The 20,376-nt window shown below is 33.6% G+C and overlaps 1 protein-coding gene across 1 annotated transcript; it reads left to right on the top strand.

The window, feature by feature from the left end:
• The first annotated feature begins 5,019 nt into the window (after positions 1-5,019).
• LOC107955775 (kiwellin-1) lies at positions 5,020-11,709 on the top strand. Its single transcript, XM_016891578.1, has 3 exons — positions 5,020-5,059; positions 6,160-6,190; positions 11,208-11,709. Exons 1-3 carry the CDS (start codon positions 5,020-5,022, stop codon positions 11,707-11,709), a joined length of 573 nt encoding a protein of 190 aa, XP_016747067.1.
• The last annotated feature ends 8,667 nt before the right edge of the window (positions 11,710-20,376 follow it).

Here is a 20,376-nt window from a genome sequence, read left to right as displayed (position 1 = left end):
TTGAATTTGAGACGGCACAGATGGCTCGTGCTGTTAAAATATAATGAGTTGATTATTGATTGTCATCCGGGGAAAGCAAAACCTGGTTGCTGATGCTTTGAGTAGAAAATCCTTGTTTGCTCTGCAAGCGTTGAATACGCTACTAACATTATCTGAAGATGGCTCGATCTTAGCCGATTTGAAAGCTAGATCGATGTTTTTACAGCAGATCTATGAAACTCAAAAGTTTGATGACAAGTTGCTAGCTAAATGAGCACAAAGTGAGTTGATTTTTTATTTAGAATTTCAGATAGGACCCGATGATTATTTATTATTTAGAGGTAAAATTTGTGTACCGAAGAATCTAGAGATCATTCAGAGAACTTTACACGAAGCTCATAATGTTAGCTTGTCTATTCATTCGGGAAGTAATAAGATGTACAGTGATTTGAAATAAATATACCGGTGGCTGGGAATGAAATACGAGATTTCTGACTTTGTATCTAGAAGCTTAGTATGTCAGCAAGTTAAAGCTGAACATCAGGTACCTTTTAGATTATTGTAGCCAATGATGATACCGAAATGGAAATGGGATCAAGTTATAATGGACTTCGTATCAGGTTTACCCCTATCTCCAAGGAAGAAAAATGCTATTTGGGTTATCATTGATCATTTGAAAAAGTCTACACATTTTATTCCGATACAGACAAATTACTCCCTTGACAAATTAGCTGAGTATTACGTCTTAGAGATTGTACATTTACACGGGGTGCCAGTTTCCATCATTTTAGATAGAGATCCGCGGTTTACATCATGATTTTGAAGGAAGTTACTGGAAGTTCTAGGTACGCAGTTGCAATTTTGCTTTGCACTTCACCCTCAGACCGATGGTCAGTTCGAGCGACTAATTTAGATTCTCGAGGATATGCTTCATTGCTGTGGATTAGAGTTTGAAGGCAACTGGGAGAAATATTTACCGTTGGTTGAATTCGCGTACAACAATAGTTTTCAATTGAGTATAAAGATGGCATTGTATTAGGCTTTGTATGGTCGTAAGTGCTGAACACCATTATCCTGGACCAAGCTCAATGAGAAAAAGATACACAAGGTTGATTTGATTCGCGAGACTGAAGAAAAAGTGAAAGTGATTTGAGATAGTTTGTAATTAGCTTTAGATCATCAGAAATCATATGCAGATCTTAAACATAAAGACATTAAATTTCAAGTCGGTGAGAAAGTATTCTTGAAAATATTGCCTTGGAAGAAAGTTCTACGGTTCGGTTGCAAAGGAAAGCTATGTCCGAATTTATCGGGTCGTATGAGATTACTAAAAGAATCAGACCTGTTGCATATCGATTAGTTTTACCATCAAAACTAGAAAAGTTTCATAATGTCTTTCATGTGTCTATGTTATGATGGTACCGAGCTGACCTTCACATGTTATCTCCCCGACGGATATAGAGATTCAGGTTAATATGTCGTACAATGAAAAGCCATTTCGAATTTTGGCTCGAGAGGTTAAACAATTGAGAAATAAGATCATAGCTTTAGTAAAGGTTCTTTGGCAATGACACGAAATAGAAGAAGCCATTTGGGAACCCGAGGAAGCTATGAGAAAGCATTACCCAAACCTCTTCTCTGGTAAGATTTTTGGGGACGAAAGTTCCCTTAAAGGGAAGAGTTATAACAGCTTGTTTTTAGTGTAATCAGAACAGTGGTTTTGGGACCATAAATCAGATGTCAAAATAATTATTTTATTATTTGATTGTCTACAGGATGATTGTAACACCCCGAACCCGAGACCGTCGCCGGAGTCGAACACGAGGTGTTAACAGACTTCAAACCACTTATTAAAAATTTCCCAGACAAGCTGCCAATCTGCGTACTAGTCACTTTAAAAATCATATCTTGAGTTCTGAAACTCGAAATCCAGTTCCGTAACTTTTCCCCGGAACTAGACTCATATATCTATATGGTAGAATTTTTGTAGAATTTTTGGTCGGGTCAACTGGTACAGTTTATTAGTTAAAGTCGTCCCTGTTCCTGGGTTCGACTACTCTGACCCTTGTGCATTACGACTTAGATATCTCCCTTTACAGAGCTCCAATACTTATGCCGTTGGTTTCTAATGAAACTAGACTCAAAACGGAATCTATACATATAAAGCATTACTTCTAATTGTCTCTGATTAATTTAGGGTGAATTTCTAAATTCGGGACAGGAGATCCAGAAATCGCTCTGGCCCTGTTTCACAAGAGTTTAATTATATCCTAACATACAGCTCATATGGCCGTTTCGTTTCTTCTATATGAAAATAGACTCATCGAGCTTCGATTACATAATTTATTCATTAATTAATTCTATTCCTAATATTTTTAGTGATTTTTCAATCTCACGTCACTGCTGCTGCCAGCATCTGTTACTAAAGCAACTATGCCTATTTCGTGATTTCTCCTTGATCTAACTAGTAATTCATCATACATATCACAAATTATGATCATGACTAGCCATGCCAAAGGCTAATCATTGTCAAACATCTCCCTACTACACTATTGCCATATCATGAATTTTAATACCAAAAATAATCAACCATGACATATGGCATAAAAATCGAATTACCAAGACTTACGACCTAACATTATAGAACCAAATCCAACCGAACATTTATGCCATTTTCGCATGGCTAAAAGTTTACATACCAAATTTCAACAAAACATATTAGCCTATACATGCCGAAATGTTCTCCTAGACCGACTAAAAAGAAAGTACCAAAACTTGCTAGCTGCTGTGATGACTTCGATGACGGCCCGATCACGCAAAAAGAGACGAGTCCAAGAAACCTAAAATAGGTGACAAGGAAACACCGAGTGAGTATATAACTCAGTAAGTCATAAGCAATGCACTACCATCCATTAATAACATTATCACAAGAGGAAACAAAATGGAACGAGGCTAGTTACTCCATCCATACCGAACCATACCATAGTTCCTTAGACCTATCGGTTCAATCTCATACCAAGTCATGCATTCACATTCCATACACTAATCAATAGGATATTTGAGGCATTTTCATACATCATTTTATTTTCGTTACAATCATACAACTAAACGACCTTTCACCTATTCCACAATAAATCTTATGTACGTGACTTCAATTATAATTGTCACATAGGTTCAAACTTACCAAGCTCAACTTCAAATATAAACATAGCGCCTATTAGCCATGAACTCAAGGTACTTACCCGATCCGCTGTCCGTGATCAACTCAATAATGTCGCACACTTAGTGTCCATAGTGATTCAAAAATATATATTAAGTCCGCACACTCAGTGCTATATAATCAACTCGCACACTTAGTGCTATATAATCAAACTCGCACACTTAGTGCTGTACAATTTAAACCCGCACACTTAGTGCCAATCTCATGATCATAAATGTTTATACCCGCACACTTAGTGCCGAAATCAACAACTCAATACATCTCGCCTCTTTTCTTTTCATTCAACACTTTCATCACCACATGCATACATGTATATAAATTTATCATTCCATTCGGCATAATTACATAGACATTATGTCTATTTAGATCAATACAAAATATATGCTTGGTGACTTACCTTATGTTGGGGAAAACGATTCCAACTCGGCTACTCGATGTTCTTTCCTTTGCCCTTGCTTGCCTCTCCACCTTTAACTTCTTGAGCTAAATCGATAAATTAACTAGTTTAACCGTCTTGCTAAATATTTATATCAAAATATTAATGATTTCATAGCATAGGAGACACATGGCCAATTCTTATCTTTCTACCCCATGCTTTTGAACTATTTGGTTAACAACCATATACTATCACCCTATTGTCGATAATCCAATCAAGGATAGTATCACAATTGTGTACACCCATATAGCCGAATGTGCAAGATTAAATTCAACATCACCTATATACTTAATTAGATGGCCGAATATACCAAATTAAACTCAACATTAAATGTCACAAGAACCCTAATCTAATTTGCAAATTGCTTGGCCAAAGACTCACAAGTGCCTTATCTATAACCTATTCGGCCTTACTACTTAAACTTAGCCTTTCATACATTTATATCTAATGTCATAGAGACGCCAAATCCTTAAGTGTTCCAACATCTAACTTACTCAATTCAACACATCGAACAACATTTATACCGATTTTGCTAGCACACAAGCCTTTGGCCGAATGTCATTAACCTCTAGTCACCTAAATTTTTATTCTTTAAAAACTCATCCAACACTACATTCGGCACCTCCAACCTATAATTTAGATATTCTCAAGTTCATTCACAAGTACATTTATAAAAACTTCCATAACTCATTCGGCCCTATCAAGAACCATTTAACATGCTAGGAAAATAATCATAGAGGAAGAAATTAACATTCTCAATAAACTCACCTTTTGACCGAATGTACAAGGAGCCTCTAAACTACTCATCCAAAATCTCTACCCTATTCTAAGACTTAGTCATTCGGCATATAGCCCAAATCACCATGAAAAATCTCAACTTTCTTGACATTACCAAGAGTGCATCCACAATTTAGCTTAGCATATTATAAATCCAAATCAACAAATTCAAAGCTTACCTCCTATAGCTAAAGATGAATGCCGACTTGCTCTAGGTAAGTTCCCCTTATTTTTCTTCCTTGTTTCGGCCTTGGCAAGATGGAGAAGAAGATGAACACTCCTCTTCCCTTTTTCTCTTTTATTCAATTTTATTATAATTATTTTAAGCCATTTGTTAACTAAACAAAACATATTAAATTAGAATAAGTGGAGCACCATCACCCCTTGGCCGGCCACTCTTCATCTTTTGGGTAAATTGACATGCAAAACCACCCTTTTTGGTACATGCACTGATAGACCATTTTAAATTAGCCTATCATATTTCACCATGTCTCATATCGATCCCTATTTAATAATTTCTCATGCAATTGGCAAAATTAGAGAATGAAACTTCCACATACTCATGTACACACATAATAAGCATAGAATATAGCAATTAATTATTTTTATGACTCGGTTTTGTGGTCCCGAAACCACTTTCCGACTAGGGTCACACTAGGGCTGTCACAATGATAGTAGTATCGTATAAAAATTTCGTTAAGAAATTTTATCGTTTGCATGCTTAATTCGATAAAAAGGACTAAATTGAAATAGGTGCAAAACTTGAGTTCTATAATGTCAAAGGGATTAAATAGCTATGAAATTAATTAGTAAAGGGGTTTATGTGGTAAATATACCATTTTTTATGAGTGGAAAATTATGGACACTTTAATAAGTGATTTAATGGTTTTATAATAAGGTTCATTAAGTAATTTAGTAAATAAATTAAGTAAAACAAGAACAAATTAATTAAAAGTACCATCTTCCAGTCCATACTTGATCGAAATTAGAGAAGAAACTCCATCTTTAACACCTTGAAGTTTCGGCAATGGAAGTCTTTGCATGAGATTAATTTTGAGGTTAGTTTTTAATGATTTTTATATTCTCAGGATCATTATATCTTAATCTAGCTAGCCCGGGGACAAATTTGTGAGATTGTTAAATTGTTAGGGCTTTACCATTAATTGATATGTATTATTTTTGATGATTTTTGGAACAAAATGATTAGTTGTTGCTAGATAAAAAACTTTAGTTAAGTGATTTTTTATGAAATTGTCAAATAGGGATTAAATTGAAAATTGTGAAATACTCATGGTGTAATTTATGAATTAATGAAATGTGCGGGCTGTTGTAAGCTTGTAGGATATTTGGCTAGGCTTGGTTAAGGGTGAAATTGCATGAATTTCATTTTACGAGCTTAAGGACTAAATTGAAAAGGGATAGCTTCGGCTATTGATTATGGACAGGGATGGTAACGACCATTGAATTATGAAAAGGGATAGCCTTGTCTATCGAATAGAGAAAATGGATGTGTCAACCATTGTATTATTACATTGTGTGAGCTTCGGTAAAAGCTTTCAATGTAATTTACATTATTATGATGGAAGGTAGGAAATGTGTACCTTTGTGGTAATGAAAAGCATGAATATATATATATAAATTTATGAATTAGTTATTATCATTTTGGATTGATTTTTACATTCTTTGTGATTTTATATTGTGTTCAAAAGCTTAAAGCATATTCGTTACGAGCTTACTAAGCATGACATGATTACTTTGTGTTTACTTTTCTGTGTTTTGTAGTTTATCGGAAGCTCGTTTGGGTTGAAAAGTCTTCGGAGATCTACCACACTATCTATCATCTCTTTTGGTATGTACGGATGTTTAATTTTGGTTATAATGGCATGTATATGTATTTTGGCTAATGCTAGCCAACTGTTCTAGTTATTGGTATAGCCATTTGAGTTGGCTTGTGTTTTAGCATTTTTTATTTTGATATGAATTTAGCTTATGGCATGAAAATATTAACCTTGTTATGGATGATGTTGGCTTAATGTGTTTGAATTATGATAAATGAATATGCATATTATATTAGCCTCGTAACTTGTTGTGGTTTGGTATCTTGTTATGAAAGATATATATGTCTATTGATGTTAGTGAATGGATGGCATATTTTGTACCATTTGGTAGGCTATGGTAAGTTAATTCAATGGTTTTTAATTGATGCAAGTTTAGTTGAAAGTTAGTTAGTCTTTTGGCCAAATTGAGTACATGGTTAAACATGTTTATATATTGTCATTTGATGTGCCTAAGGGCATATTGGTTGTATGATGTTATACCATATGTATATGACTTGTTTATGCTTGATTTTGGTACCTTATTAAGGCTTGTGCATATGTGCATTTTGCTTATAGGTACGTGCTAGTTTGGGCTAGAAAAATGGCTTGTAAAATGACCTATTTTTGTCTACATGGGCAAAGACAAGGGCGTGCGTCTCAGCCGTGTTTGACACACGGCCAGGTGACACAGCCGTGTATCCCCTGTAGCTTTCGAAAGGTTGCAAGTCAAGTTGTTACATGGCCTAGCACACGGCCAGGTACACAGACGTGTGGGTTATTTCGAAGGGTACACGGCCTGGCCACACGGCCATGTGACCCCTGTAGTGTTAAAAATTTTCATTATATTCTAAAACATTCTCTGGATTTCTGATTTCATCCTGACTTATTTCTAACTCATAAGTAGGGCCTCGAGGGCTCGTTTAAGGGACAATATGTATGTTTTGAATTGATTTTAATGTGTTTATTGATATGATTTGAAAAGTTTGAAATTTATGTCCGTTTGTTTTAATAATTTTGGTAATGCTTTGTAACCCTATTTTAGCGACAAATATGGGTTAGAAGTGTTACATTAAGGATGTTAAAAATGACATGTTTATGTATGTTTAAATGGTATTTGAACCCCTTGAATGTGTGCCCAATTGGTTTGAATGGTTTGGTATAGATTAGACTTGAAATGGTTTGATTTTAGGTAAAATTTTGGTTCACATGGCCTGGGACACGGGTTGCACACTGCTGTGTAAGACACATGGCCTGGCGACATGGTCGTGTGTCATCTGAGAATTTCTTAGGGTTCAATTTAGTGAATTACACGGCCTAACACACGGCCTGGCACATGGGCATGCCAGGCATCTCAAAGAGTTACACGACCTGGCACACGGGCCTGTGACACGGCCGTGTAACCCTACTCAGTGAGTTACATGGTTTGAGACACGACCATCTGTCCCTTGTTCGAAAGTTACATGGCCTAGGGTGATCTCACACAGCCATGTCACCGCTGTCTCAAATTCTTGCTACTTTTTCCTAAACGTTCTGTTTTGTTTCAAATTAGTCCCGAATTGCCTCAAAGATATTTTTAGGCCCTCGGGGGCTTGATTTAGGGACAGAATGCATGTGATTGAATGGATTATGATATGTTTTAATTTATTTAAATATTATGATGTTAAATGTTTACGATTGTTCGGTAATGCTTCGTAACCCTAATCCGGCGATAGAGATGGGTTAGAGGTGTTACACTTCTCAATTCAATCCATTCGACTACAACAATTAATACAATTTAAGTTTTCCTTTCCTTTATTTACTATTATTGTTTTACTTATTTCCATTTTAATTTTTTTAATTTTCGTATTGAGTGCTTTTCATTGTATATTGAGTTTATTTTTAATGACTTTAAATGCGAAAATTAAAAGAATGCCCCCAAGAACGCGTAAACGGTTTCGTTCCCAAACCGCATTGATTTTGTCATTAGAATACGATGACGTTAAATTTGCACAATGAGAGGCCGTATATTTATATCAAACAATTCAGGGAGGTACGTTCATCCCTAAACATGATTTTGGTCCAGCCTCCTCGCTTAATGATGAGATATAGGATGATGTACACTTTCATTGTTGGGACAATTTTAGCTTGCTTCCCAAGTAAGCTGCCACTGTACTCATAGTGCTAGAGTTTTACTCCAATTTAAAAATTGGTACACATGATCGAGTATAAGTCAGGAATGCTAACATTGATCCACCATTTGCGAGTACTATGGCGTACCGTGCTATGAAAGAGATGACCTATTGTCTCTTGACTTGAACAATTTCAAAAATGTTGACACGGATGCCATTGTTAGAGAATTTTATCCTAATAAAAAGCCTTAAAATAAAAAATGGTCCCCAAACTATAGCGCTTTTTCAATTTATGTACTTAAAACCTTTCCTTTTTTGTCAGAAGTGCTAATTGAACTCTCATTATGTTAACACTATTGGTCCTTCCATGAATTTTCATTTAAAATAATTGTCTGAGTCAACCAGAGCCTAACATGTAATCAAAAACTAAATTCGAGTATGTTTAAGTATGCAATTTGTTTTGCAAAAAAATATTTTATTTTTATTTAATGTTTTAAAATATTTTGTTTTGGATTGTAAAGTTTCTTTAAACTGTGGTTTGGGACTGTTTGAGATTTTGGGGTTTTTCATGCATGCATGAAATGTATATTTGGTATAAATACACGGTTTTTTATAAATATGTTGAAATGGATTATGCATGATATATGGCTAAATTAATAATTTGACTAGTAATGGTACATTTCCCCTGCTAAGAAGATAACAAAATGATTTTTCGAAGGCAACCCCGATAGTTGGGTTTTTTTAAAAATTCACCTAATTCACGAACTCAACCTAAACATGGTTGGACTAAGTAAATGAACGTTTTTCCAAAGCTAACAATAGAAACCACAGTTTTATAAAAGGGAGTACTTAAAGGTTTTTAACTATTGTTAGGGTAGGTTTGACACTAAGGTGTCCAATGCGGCCTTCCCGATTCGACCATAACGTCTAGGTCGGGTTTAGGAGGTTATACTTCGATTCCTTGATCGATTTCTTTTCTTTTACTTTAACTTTTGTTACTTTTCTTTGTTTGCAAGTATCGCACCATTTTGGCTTAGGGAACACGACACTTCTCGATTCAATCCATTCGACTACAACAATCAATACGATTGAATTTTTCTTTTCCTTTATTTATTGTTACTGTTTTTCTTATTTCCATTTTAAAGTTTTTAATTTACATATTGACTATTTTCCATTGGATATTGAGTTTATTTTATTGACTTTAAGTGCGAAAATTAAAAGAATGCCCCCGAGAATGTGTAAACAATCTCATTCCCAAACAGCCTTGATTTCGTCGTTGAAATACGACAGTGTTAAATTTGCACAGTAAGAGGCCGTGGATTTTTATGAAACAATTCAGGACGTACGTTCATCCTTGAACATGATTTTGATCCAGCCTACCCGTTTAATGATGAGATATAGGACGATGTACACTTTCATTGTTGGGACAATTTTTGCTTGCTTCCCAAGCAAGGTGCCATTGTACCTATAGTGCTAGAGTTTTACTCCAATTAAAAAATTGGTAGGCATGACCGAGTATACTTCAGGCATGCTAACATTGATATTTCCCCTGTCGCAATTTGCGAGTACTATGGCATACTGTGCTATGAAAGAGACAACCTATTGTCTCTTGACTCGAACAATTTCACAAATCTTGACACGAATGCCATTCTTAGAGAATTTCATCCTACTAAAAAGCCTTAAAATAAAAAATGGCCCCTAAACTATAGCGTTTTTTCAATTTATGTACTTAAAAGTTTTCCTTTTTTGTCAGAAGTGCTACTTGAACTTTCATTATGTAAATACTATTGATCCTTCCATGAATTTTCGTTTGAAATAATTGTCTGAGTCAATCAGAGCCTAACACGTAATCAAAAACTAAATTCGAGTATGTTTAAGTATATAATTTTTTTTACAAAAAAATCATTTTATTTTTATTTAACGTTTTAAAATAATTTTATTTTAATTTTAAAGAAAACATATTTTAATGTTTATACTTTAGTATTGTATAGTATTATAAATTAATTTTTTATATGAAATAAATTATATAATATATTATAGAACTAAAAATTAAATTGGGTTTCTCGTCCATAAATTATTTGGAGTTAAATTTTTTACCCACATCTAATTTTGGTGCTTAATATTTTTATACGCACATTTCTAGCTTACGGACAAAATTTCAAATTTTGGTCTGCCAATTAAAACAATATTATATGCTGCTGCTTTAACTAGGAAAGTTAATTTGTCAAGGTTTATATACTTATTGCTCCTCCTTTGGCTCTTTCACCTTGGTTCTTTCCTGTGAACGGAATTCAAGACAGAAATTCTAACACTACTATTGGGACTGGATATCAGGAATATGATTTTTATATGTGTATATATTTAAAGATATTTTAAAGAAGTATACGTGTAATGTATGTATAGAAAATAATTTTCACTGCAAAAATTTTATAGAAAATGAAAAGCTAAGTGTAACCATCTTCAAATCCATCCAATTTAGGCATCAGCCAGTAAAATGATTTGTTGACAAGTATAATCTAAAGCCCCTTCGATCTTCATCAACACATAGCTGCCATAAGATATTTAAGAAAAATAAACTAAAAGTGAACCAAACCTGCAGGAACCTCCCACATAGATGCTTTTGAATGATAAATATATTACAAAATTTGGTTCAGCTTAATGGTAAGTCTTCAGTCCATCATAAATTTTCATAGTGAGAGACCAATATTTTAAATTACTCATTGCTAAGATCTCGATATATTGCTTTTCCCACTTGAAGTTTTCTGCACTAAAACATCAAAACAGAAGTGACTTAAAAAGATAAAAATGAAGAAGCAAGTAATTTGTTCGACTGTCTTTCCTCTCCTTTGCATTCTTCTTATTTTTCTTAGTGTTGAAGCACAGACGTGCAGCCCTAGTGGCAAGATCAAAGGGAAAACCCCTCCACCAGGGCAATGCAACCAAGAAAATGATTCTGATTGTTGCAAGGATGGCAAGTGGTACACGACATACAAATGTTCACCCCTTGTATCAAGCCAAACGAAAGCAACACTTACACTTAACAGCTTTGAGCGAGATGGAGACGGTGGTGCACCATCTGAATGTGACAACCAGTACCACTCCGATGATGACCCTGTGGTGGCACTTTCTACAGGGTGGTACAACAACGGGAAGAGGTGTTTGAATTATATCAACATCCATGGCAACGGAAAATCTGTGAGGGCTAAAGTTGTGGATGAATGTGATTCTACTATGAGTTGCAATTCGGACCATGATTATCAGCCCCCTTGCCCTAACAACATTGATGATGCCTCGAAAGCAGTTTGGAAGGCTCTTGGAGTGCTTGAGAACGACTGGGACGGGATGGATATCTACTGGTCTGATATTGATTAATCACTTTATCCATATTTATATTTATAATGTATGTACTAGACTAAAAATTTCTTGTGCGCCTTAGTTAACATTTATGTTACTATTAATGTAAAATTTATATATATATTATGTATTTTGAGCCATAAATTATGTTTTAAATCCTCATTATTTGCTCTATCCTTCATTCTTTCTTGTAGAAATTCTTAGTTAATTCTCGAAATCAGATAAGTGTTGGATTTGGTACGAGTTCGACAGGGGTATAAACAAGGCACTTGTGCTTGCAAGTTATTCGAAAGAAATTCGAAATCAAATCAAGCATGAGCAGCTTGAGTTATCAAGTGAGCCATGTTTGAGTACCTTATTACTTGATTTGAGCACCTTATTACTTGATTTGAGCAGCTCGCAAGCTTGATCGAGCTTTTTATTAATAATACATTTTCAATATTTTTAATATTAGATTACTATGTTGTATACGAAACGGGTTCAAACTCAAGCTTAAATATGTGAATGCTTTATCTAACCAAGCTTAAATAGTTTGATTTTACCACGAGCCGAGTTGGAGCTTTTGGAATAGTATTTGACCAAATTGGAGCCATATTTCAAGCAATGAATTTTGAGTAGAGCTCGAGCTTGATGAATCTCAACAATCAGGGAGCATATATCCATAAATCAAATGGCATATGGGTATAAATTTCATTGTCTTTTTAACTATTTTTCTTCCATGTTTTCATAGGTCATGACTTGTGGGTAATATTCGTCAATCTTCTCATCCTATGTAAACTAGGTAACATGTTTCTGGTAAGAACTAACACTGCTAGTTCATGGTTGCCTTAATTTATCAAAAAATTTACCTTACTCGGATTTAGTCACCAGGACTGGACATAGATATGCTTTTCTTTTTCAAGATTTTCATATATTTGAAAAGTTTTTGGAAGTTTATATCTTAGTATTCCTGTTCACACATGTACGTTGTATGTAAGATCTTAAAGAAAAATGATAAGTGGAGTTTTTGTTTCACCAGCACTGGGTTTTGGGTGAAAGAATTATAGTCCCAGATGTTGATGGATCAGCCTGCTTTCAAAAAATACCATGTGTGCTGACAAGCAGTCTCGATGATAATTCAAGAAAGCGACCAAATCAAATATTGAAAGCTGCTATGACCATCAACAAAGAAATTTTTTTTCTTCCTATTCCATAAAGACGGGGAAGAATCAACGAAGGAGAGAATTTACAAATGTGGAGGTTGAAGTCTAAATAAACTAAAATCACCAATCAATCTACGTATCTAGTTTGTTACCAGTCAAAGCTCTTCGTTGAACAACTAAAACTACTCTAAATATTATCCTCCCTTCGCTTCTTTTGTGCCTTTGCGACCAAATTTCAAAAGTTACAAACAGTAAAATAAAATTTAACAGTCACAGTAACTAATTCATTTAGTATAGTGGTAAGGATTCCCGCCTGTCACGCGGGTGACCCGGGTTCGATCCCCGGCAACAACGATCTATTCTTTTCATTTTTTTATCTTTATTGCTTTTGTTAGTGGTGCAATCAGATAATCTACTTCCGTAAATGCTTATTTGGAGCCTTTTGGGACAGGAAAAAGCAATTGTTAAAGATGCGACACTTACGCTTAATGCAGAGTTTTACTTTTAAAATTTTATTTCATGTTTGAACTCTTTCAATTAAGTTTGTTTATGTTAAACTTCAATCACTGGTGTCTATTAAGCAAGCAACCCTATGCTTCAACAACACTTTGCATCAACAGCCTATGCTTCCACCCCTAGATAAAAAACAAAGTCTCTTAGTGTAACACTCCTAACCTATATCTGTTGCCGGAATAAGGTTATGAGGTATTACTTGACTAAACAAAACTTTTATAAGGTCAAAGATACTTACCAGACATAAATTATCAACAGTGCAAACATGTCTCATTGATTTTCCATAAGAGCTCTTATAAATTTCTAAAATGACTCACTATCAAAACATAACCGAATATCTAATAACAAATTAACTACTATCAAGTTATAACTAAAACATTTCACCACATTAGTTCAATTATAAGGCTTCTCTAAACAAAATGAGCAAGCCATCTTCGCATGGCTATAATGTATACAAAGTCGAAATATCATTCTACCTATAGTCTATCCTATACATGCCTTAAACCATGATGATATACAATCTTCTCAACTCACATAATGACTAGATAGTGTGATGATATCTCCGGCCCTTCCAACTCGAGCTAAAGTATATACCTATAAGAAATGGAAAAGAGAACACGGAATAAGCTTCAATGCTTAGTAAGTTTTAAGCAATGCAAACAATTAATTTACTTATAGATCGATTATTCAAATTTTCAAGAAATCATTCCTAGATAATTGCCATTTTGGCCAAGTATCCATGAACATAATGCATATTTAGCAAATTCACCTCACTTGAATCTGAACTCAATTAAAACCAAATATTGAAATTTCAAATAAGATCATAAGAACTCGAAAAGCATCTCATTAACAAGTTTTAACCATGTTTGCAACAAAATCACAAATTCACTACAAGTTGTCTTCCTGAGCAACAGTCACTAAATTATTTATAACTGGAGCTAAGAAACTCCAAATCAAGTGCCGTTAATTTTTCCTGAAAATAGACTCATATATCTTCCATCCATCAAATTTTCAGAATTTTGGTTTGACCAATCAATACCAGGTTTTTATTGAAGTTTCCCCTGTTTCACTGTTTGACTAATCTGACCACTCTTCACTACGAATCAAATTTCTCATTATAAAGAATTCGAAATATATTATCGTTTATTTCATTTGAAACTAGACTCATTAGCGAGTCTAAGAATATAAATTTTATCTTATAACCATTTTTGTACCATTTATAATGATTTTTTGAAAACAGAACAGATTGGCAACTCTTTTGCTTACACGGTTTCTTTTATAAAAACTAGACTCATTAAGATTTCATGACATAATTTATTCAGCCTCTAACTCAACTTCCACAATTTATGGTGATTTTCCGAAATCACGTTACTGCTGCTGTCCCAAGCAGATTTATTACCCATTATTTGGATTCATATTATTTAACATGTATATCACCAAATCAATCTCATATAACCTTTCACCATAACCGAATACACACATACACATATGAGATTGTCACATATACTTCTCATTTTGCATTCATGATTCATTTCTGATCAATCTAACATATAAAACTATATAATACATACCTGACCGACTTAATGTATTGAACATATTCAATGGTAGTTTACTACAAACATTCGAAATCATAATCTTACTCCAATCATCGGCATTAAGTCTGCTAGATTTAAAACCAAAATCAAATCACCACCACAAAGCATACGGGACTTTAAGCCCGGATATAATACCAGTACGAATGCCTTCGGGACTTAGCTCGGATATAACGCCAGCACGAATGCCTTTGGGACTTAGCCCGGATATAGCACCAGCACGAATGCCTTCAGGACTTAGCCCGGATATAATACCAGCACGAATGCCTTCGGGACTTAGCCCGGATATATTTCCAGCACTTAGCCTGCGGACTTTAAGTCCGGATATATTTCCAGCATAAAGCATGCGGACTTCAAGTCCGGATATTTTTCCAATACCATGCATACTTAGTTATATATTTAACACATCTCAATCAACCTATCACTTAGTAATCATTTAATACATTTGGATATAAGTTCAATAGGCACATCATCATTAACATTTCAACTCAAACATTATACCTAATATCACACAATCATTTCGCCATTCAAGCTTAAACTCAAAGTTACCATCGACCTCAAAGTCATATACACGCATTGTTTATTAAACAACTTTGTACAAGTGCTAACTGAATTTCAATTCACCTATTATACTCTTATAAACCAGCATCAATTATATATTAAAGGAAACTACTCAAAACTTACCTCGGATATTTTGAACAGTTGCAGATAGGCTACTCGACTGCTTTTTCCTTTCCCTTATCTGATTTAGACCCTCTTTGCTCTTGAGCTTAATTAAAACAAATAGATTTATTTAATGGCTTATTCAACTTTACTAAATACAAATATCAATTTTTTTCAAAACAATATTCAAACATTATATCCAATGAACCACAACTATCGAGTATCTAACTTATAATCGGACATATGATATTACCCGTATGTCATAAGCTGATTACCGAACCTATTACTTCAATTCATGTACATATCGAATGGAGTAATCCTTACTTGAACTATTAGTCAACCTTATCAAATGGACAAATATACTTAAGATACCTTATATATATATGTGTGTGCATAGATACCATGTTACCGAAAATTATTTTTCTAGCTTAGTTACCGAACCAATATACAAAACCCATATGCTAAACAACTCGTCAATGTTACCTATATATATATCAAATTCATTCCTCATCCATTCGACTAGCTAAGTTAATATCACGACACACTATCATATAATCCTTACGGCCACAAAGCATGCTCATTATTTATTATTTCCAAACCAATTTATAAGCTAATTTATACAATCAAAACAAGTCTATAATAAACCACAACCTAATCATATCCACCAATCACATTTACTTTACTTAAACCGAATAAGCAAGCACATTTAGTCCTTGGCCGAATATCACTAAACACAAGTCAACAATAGTCTTAATATTTATCCCCCTATATATATCATTTGCAAAAGAAAAGAAAAAAATGGATTAATCATACATATATACTACAAAAGCCGAATACAAAATTTAACCTATGCATAACATTACTTACATTCCAATACTCAAATTATTCAAAATCAAACTCTTAAAAGTTATGCACAAAGCCGAATCCCTAATATGAACAAACCTCAAATTCATTCATTTCAAAAATCCACACGGTATTTGTTCAAGTTATTAAGTAAATTTGTGTTCGACTATAGTACTCATGAGTATTAAAAATTTATAACTTAACTAACTCCAACCTTCCTCTTCAACAATTCTTCATAAAACATAAAGACTATAATCCAATCTCCTCCTTTAATAACCAAAACCGAATGCTCAAATCATCACCAAATTTTAAAATTTTGACATGGGCTATGTATGAAACTATCTAATTAACTAAAATCAAGCTTAAAATTTCAAAAACCAACATAATTTACTAACCTTCCCCAAGCTTAAAGTGACCGAAAATCTTGTCCCTTTTTCTTTCTTCAATTCGGCCAAGAAGAACCAAAAAAATATGAAGCTTTGTTTTCATCACCTCTTTTTCTATTATTTTTTTATATACATTAAGACTATAAAATATAAAGCCACTTCACTAATAAACAATACATATATTCTAAATAAAACCACATCATGGCCGGCCATTACACAACAAAATAGATATTTGACATGCAAGTCCATCTTTTTGTATTTATGCATTAATAGGCCACTTTAAAATTAACCTAACATATTTCACAATTGTCTCACCTAAGTCCTATTTAATAAATTTCACATACAAATGAGAAAATTAAAGCATGAAACTTTCACACTTGCATGTACACATACTATAAGCATAGAATATAACAGTTAATTATTTTTTATGACTTGGTTTTGTGGTCCCGAAACCACTTTCCGACTAGGGTCAAATTAGGGCTATTACAACTCTCCCCCCTTATGGATTTTCGTCCCCGAAAATCTTATCAACAAAAATATTTTCCATTCTAAAAACGTTTTCAAAAATTTCGGAATCACAAATTTCCATTCATCACATGTATCTCCTTTTACCAACAATCTTTAAACTTTAATTCACACTGACAGATCACATCGGCAGACTATATTATGAATATCTCAACAACTTTGTCGATCGGAATTTTGTACATACTAAACTGAAGACATAGATTCTTCCTTGTTAAAAGATCGATCATGACCCAATGACATTTCTTTTTCAGAAGACAAATAAAATTTTTATTCGGTTTGGTTATCAATTCTGTCTCATAACCACTTCTAATACATCACTGATTGCTTTTATTCCATATTCACAAAATTTCAACTCTGACAAATAGCAACTTGTCATCTGAATATAGTTCTGAAATACGCTACAATACACAGTCACTTATACACCTGATCCATATATCTATATTATTTATTTTAACTTAGATAAACAAAATTTCACAGTCGGAGCTCATATAAAAATCCTTTAACCCATCTGAATACTTATTCCATATAAGAACAATAATAACATTAACAGAAATTTCATATGTCCAGACATCCATAATCGATAACTGTTACTCTGAACTCATTTTGAACTATCACATCTCAATATACTTTTATACTTCTCAATTTCACTAGAAGAATAGACCTTACTTAACATTCAATACTTTTATTAAACATCGGAGTCAGATAACATTCTCACTTTATAGCATTTTCATCAGAAAAAGGAATAATCACACATGTGTCTCTGAGAATAAGAAATATACAGAATATTCAAAAGAAATCATCGAAATTCACTTGACTGTAATTATCCAATTCAGACACTCTTACCATTCATTCGTCATTTCGAATTCCATTCTATTACATTCACTAATGAAAACCACTCAGGAAGAATTCCCAATAGATACATACCTAGACATCATATCTGATTGAATTAAATTACCAGACCAACTTTCTTTTACTAATGACAATATTCAATCTGAAGAACCTTCGGGACATTGTACAAGTCCTTCCAGCCTTAATTCATTGCCAAATCGTTCTGAACTTTACTTACTTTATCATTATCTCACTATTTAACTCTTTAATCTTTCTTTGCAAACTCGTTCTATTTCGTTCCATTGAAACCTTATAATCATATCACCGGTAAGGGGGTGAGGTCGTTAAGCCTCGAAAGGGAGTTTCATATTCGAATACACAGATAAACTCATCACTCATCATCATAGTATTACACACTTGGATTCAAACACTTCATTCAAACATTTCAATTTTTTTTTCATCTTGTTACAAACACATTTTCACATATCTCAGTTTCACATGCAACTTTATTTCATGTGAGTATTAACAAAACATAAGTGAAATTATCACGATTCAAACTTTCATTTCTATTACTCAAATTACTAAGTAATTTCTTATCAAATTTCTACATTTAGTCTTGATCATTTTTCAATATTTATCCCATTGAAAAACGTCTTACGGTTTTGAGTACGTCACTTACTTGATGCCATAGTCCAACTATGGTCTTATACTAACTTTGCTCTGCCCATGTTGATTCCTATTTCCGATAGGTCTTACACTAGCTTATCTGTCTCATGTATTGCCATGGTCTAACCATGTTCTTTTCCGTCAATTCATTATTGAACGATCGTACTCATTCCCTGCGTTCTACCCAATTCGATCTTTCATTACCATTTACTTTATACAATCTCATATATATCTTTACACTGATGCACACATATCATAAAATTCTTTTCATACCTTTTCAATTCCATCATATCACATATATATTACAATCAATTCAATATCAATTTCAGATCAATTAATAATAACTCGGTTGGAACACATCATTACCTGAGCAAAACAATTTATAAGAGCCGGGAGACCTCACACTATCACACTTTACTTACGACATGTATAGTTAGACTCTTACACTTGCTATGTTAGTCTGAGAACCGACTAAACCATAGCTCTGATACCACTAAATATAACACTCCTAACCTATATCCGTTGCCGGAATAAGGTTATGAGGTATTACTTGACTAAACAAAACTTTTATAAGGTCAAAGATACTTACCAGACATAAATTATCAACAATGCAAACATGTCTCATTGATTTTCCATAAGAGCTCTTATAAATTTCTAAAATGACTCACTATCAAAACATAACCGAATATCTAATAACAAATTAACTACTATCAAGTTATAACTAAAACATTTCACCACATTAGTTCAATTATAAGGCTTCTCTAAACAAAATGAGCAAGCCATCTTCGCATGGCTATAATGTATACAAAGTCGAAATATCATTCTACCTATAGTCTATCCTATACATGCCTTAAACCATGATGATATACAATCTTCTCAACTCACATAATGACTAGATAGTGTGATGATATCTCCAGCACTTCCAACTCGAGCTAAAGTATATACCTATAAGAAATGGAAAAGAGAACACGGAATAAGCTTCAATGCTTAGTAAGTTTTAAGCAATGCAAACAATTAATTTACTTATAGATCTATTATTCAAATTTTCAAGAAATCATTCCTAGATAATTGCCATTTTGGCCGAGTATCCATGAACATAATGCACATTTAGCAAATTCACCTCATTTGAATCTGAACTCAATTAAAACCAAATATTGAAATTTCAAATAAGATCATAAGAACTCGAAAAGCATCTCATTAACAAGTTTTAACCATGTTTGCAACAAAATCACAAATTCACTACAAGTTGTCTTCCTGAACAACAGTCACTAAATTATTTATAACTAGAGCTAAGAAACGCCAAATCAAGTGCCGTTAATTTTTCCTGAAAATAGACTCATATATCTTCCATCCATCAAATTTTCAGAATTTTTAGTTTGACCAATCAATACCAGGTTTTTATTGAAGTTTCCCCTATTTCACTGTTTGACTAATCTGACCACTCTTCACTACGAATCAAATTTCTCATTATAAAGAATTCGAAATATGTTATCGTTTATTTCATTTGAAACTAGACTCATTAGGAAG

Source organism: Gossypium hirsutum, chromosome A05 (assembly GCF_007990345.1).
Source record: "Gossypium hirsutum isolate 1008001.06 chromosome A05, Gossypium_hirsutum_v2.1, whole genome shotgun sequence".
NCBI lineage: Eukaryota > Viridiplantae > Streptophyta > Magnoliopsida > Malvales > Malvaceae > Gossypium > Gossypium hirsutum.
The sequence above is the reverse complement of the archived record's forward strand: the minus strand, read 5'-3'. Positions and strand labels throughout refer to the sequence as shown.

Bases quoted from the DNA above. Each gene is read 5' to 3' on its own strand.
- LOC107955775 (XM_016891578.1), top strand. From the start codon at position 5,020: ATGACTCGGTTTTGTGGTCCCGAAACCACTTTCCGACTAG. The intron at 5,060-6,159 runs GGTCACACTAGG...CTAAGCATGACA, and splicing joins CGAAACCACTTTCCGACTAG to TGATTACTTTGTGTTTACTT. The intron at 6,191-11,207 runs GTAGTTTATCGG...TATTTTTCTTAG, and splicing joins TGTTTACTTTTCTGTGTTTT to TGTTGAAGCACAGACGTGCA.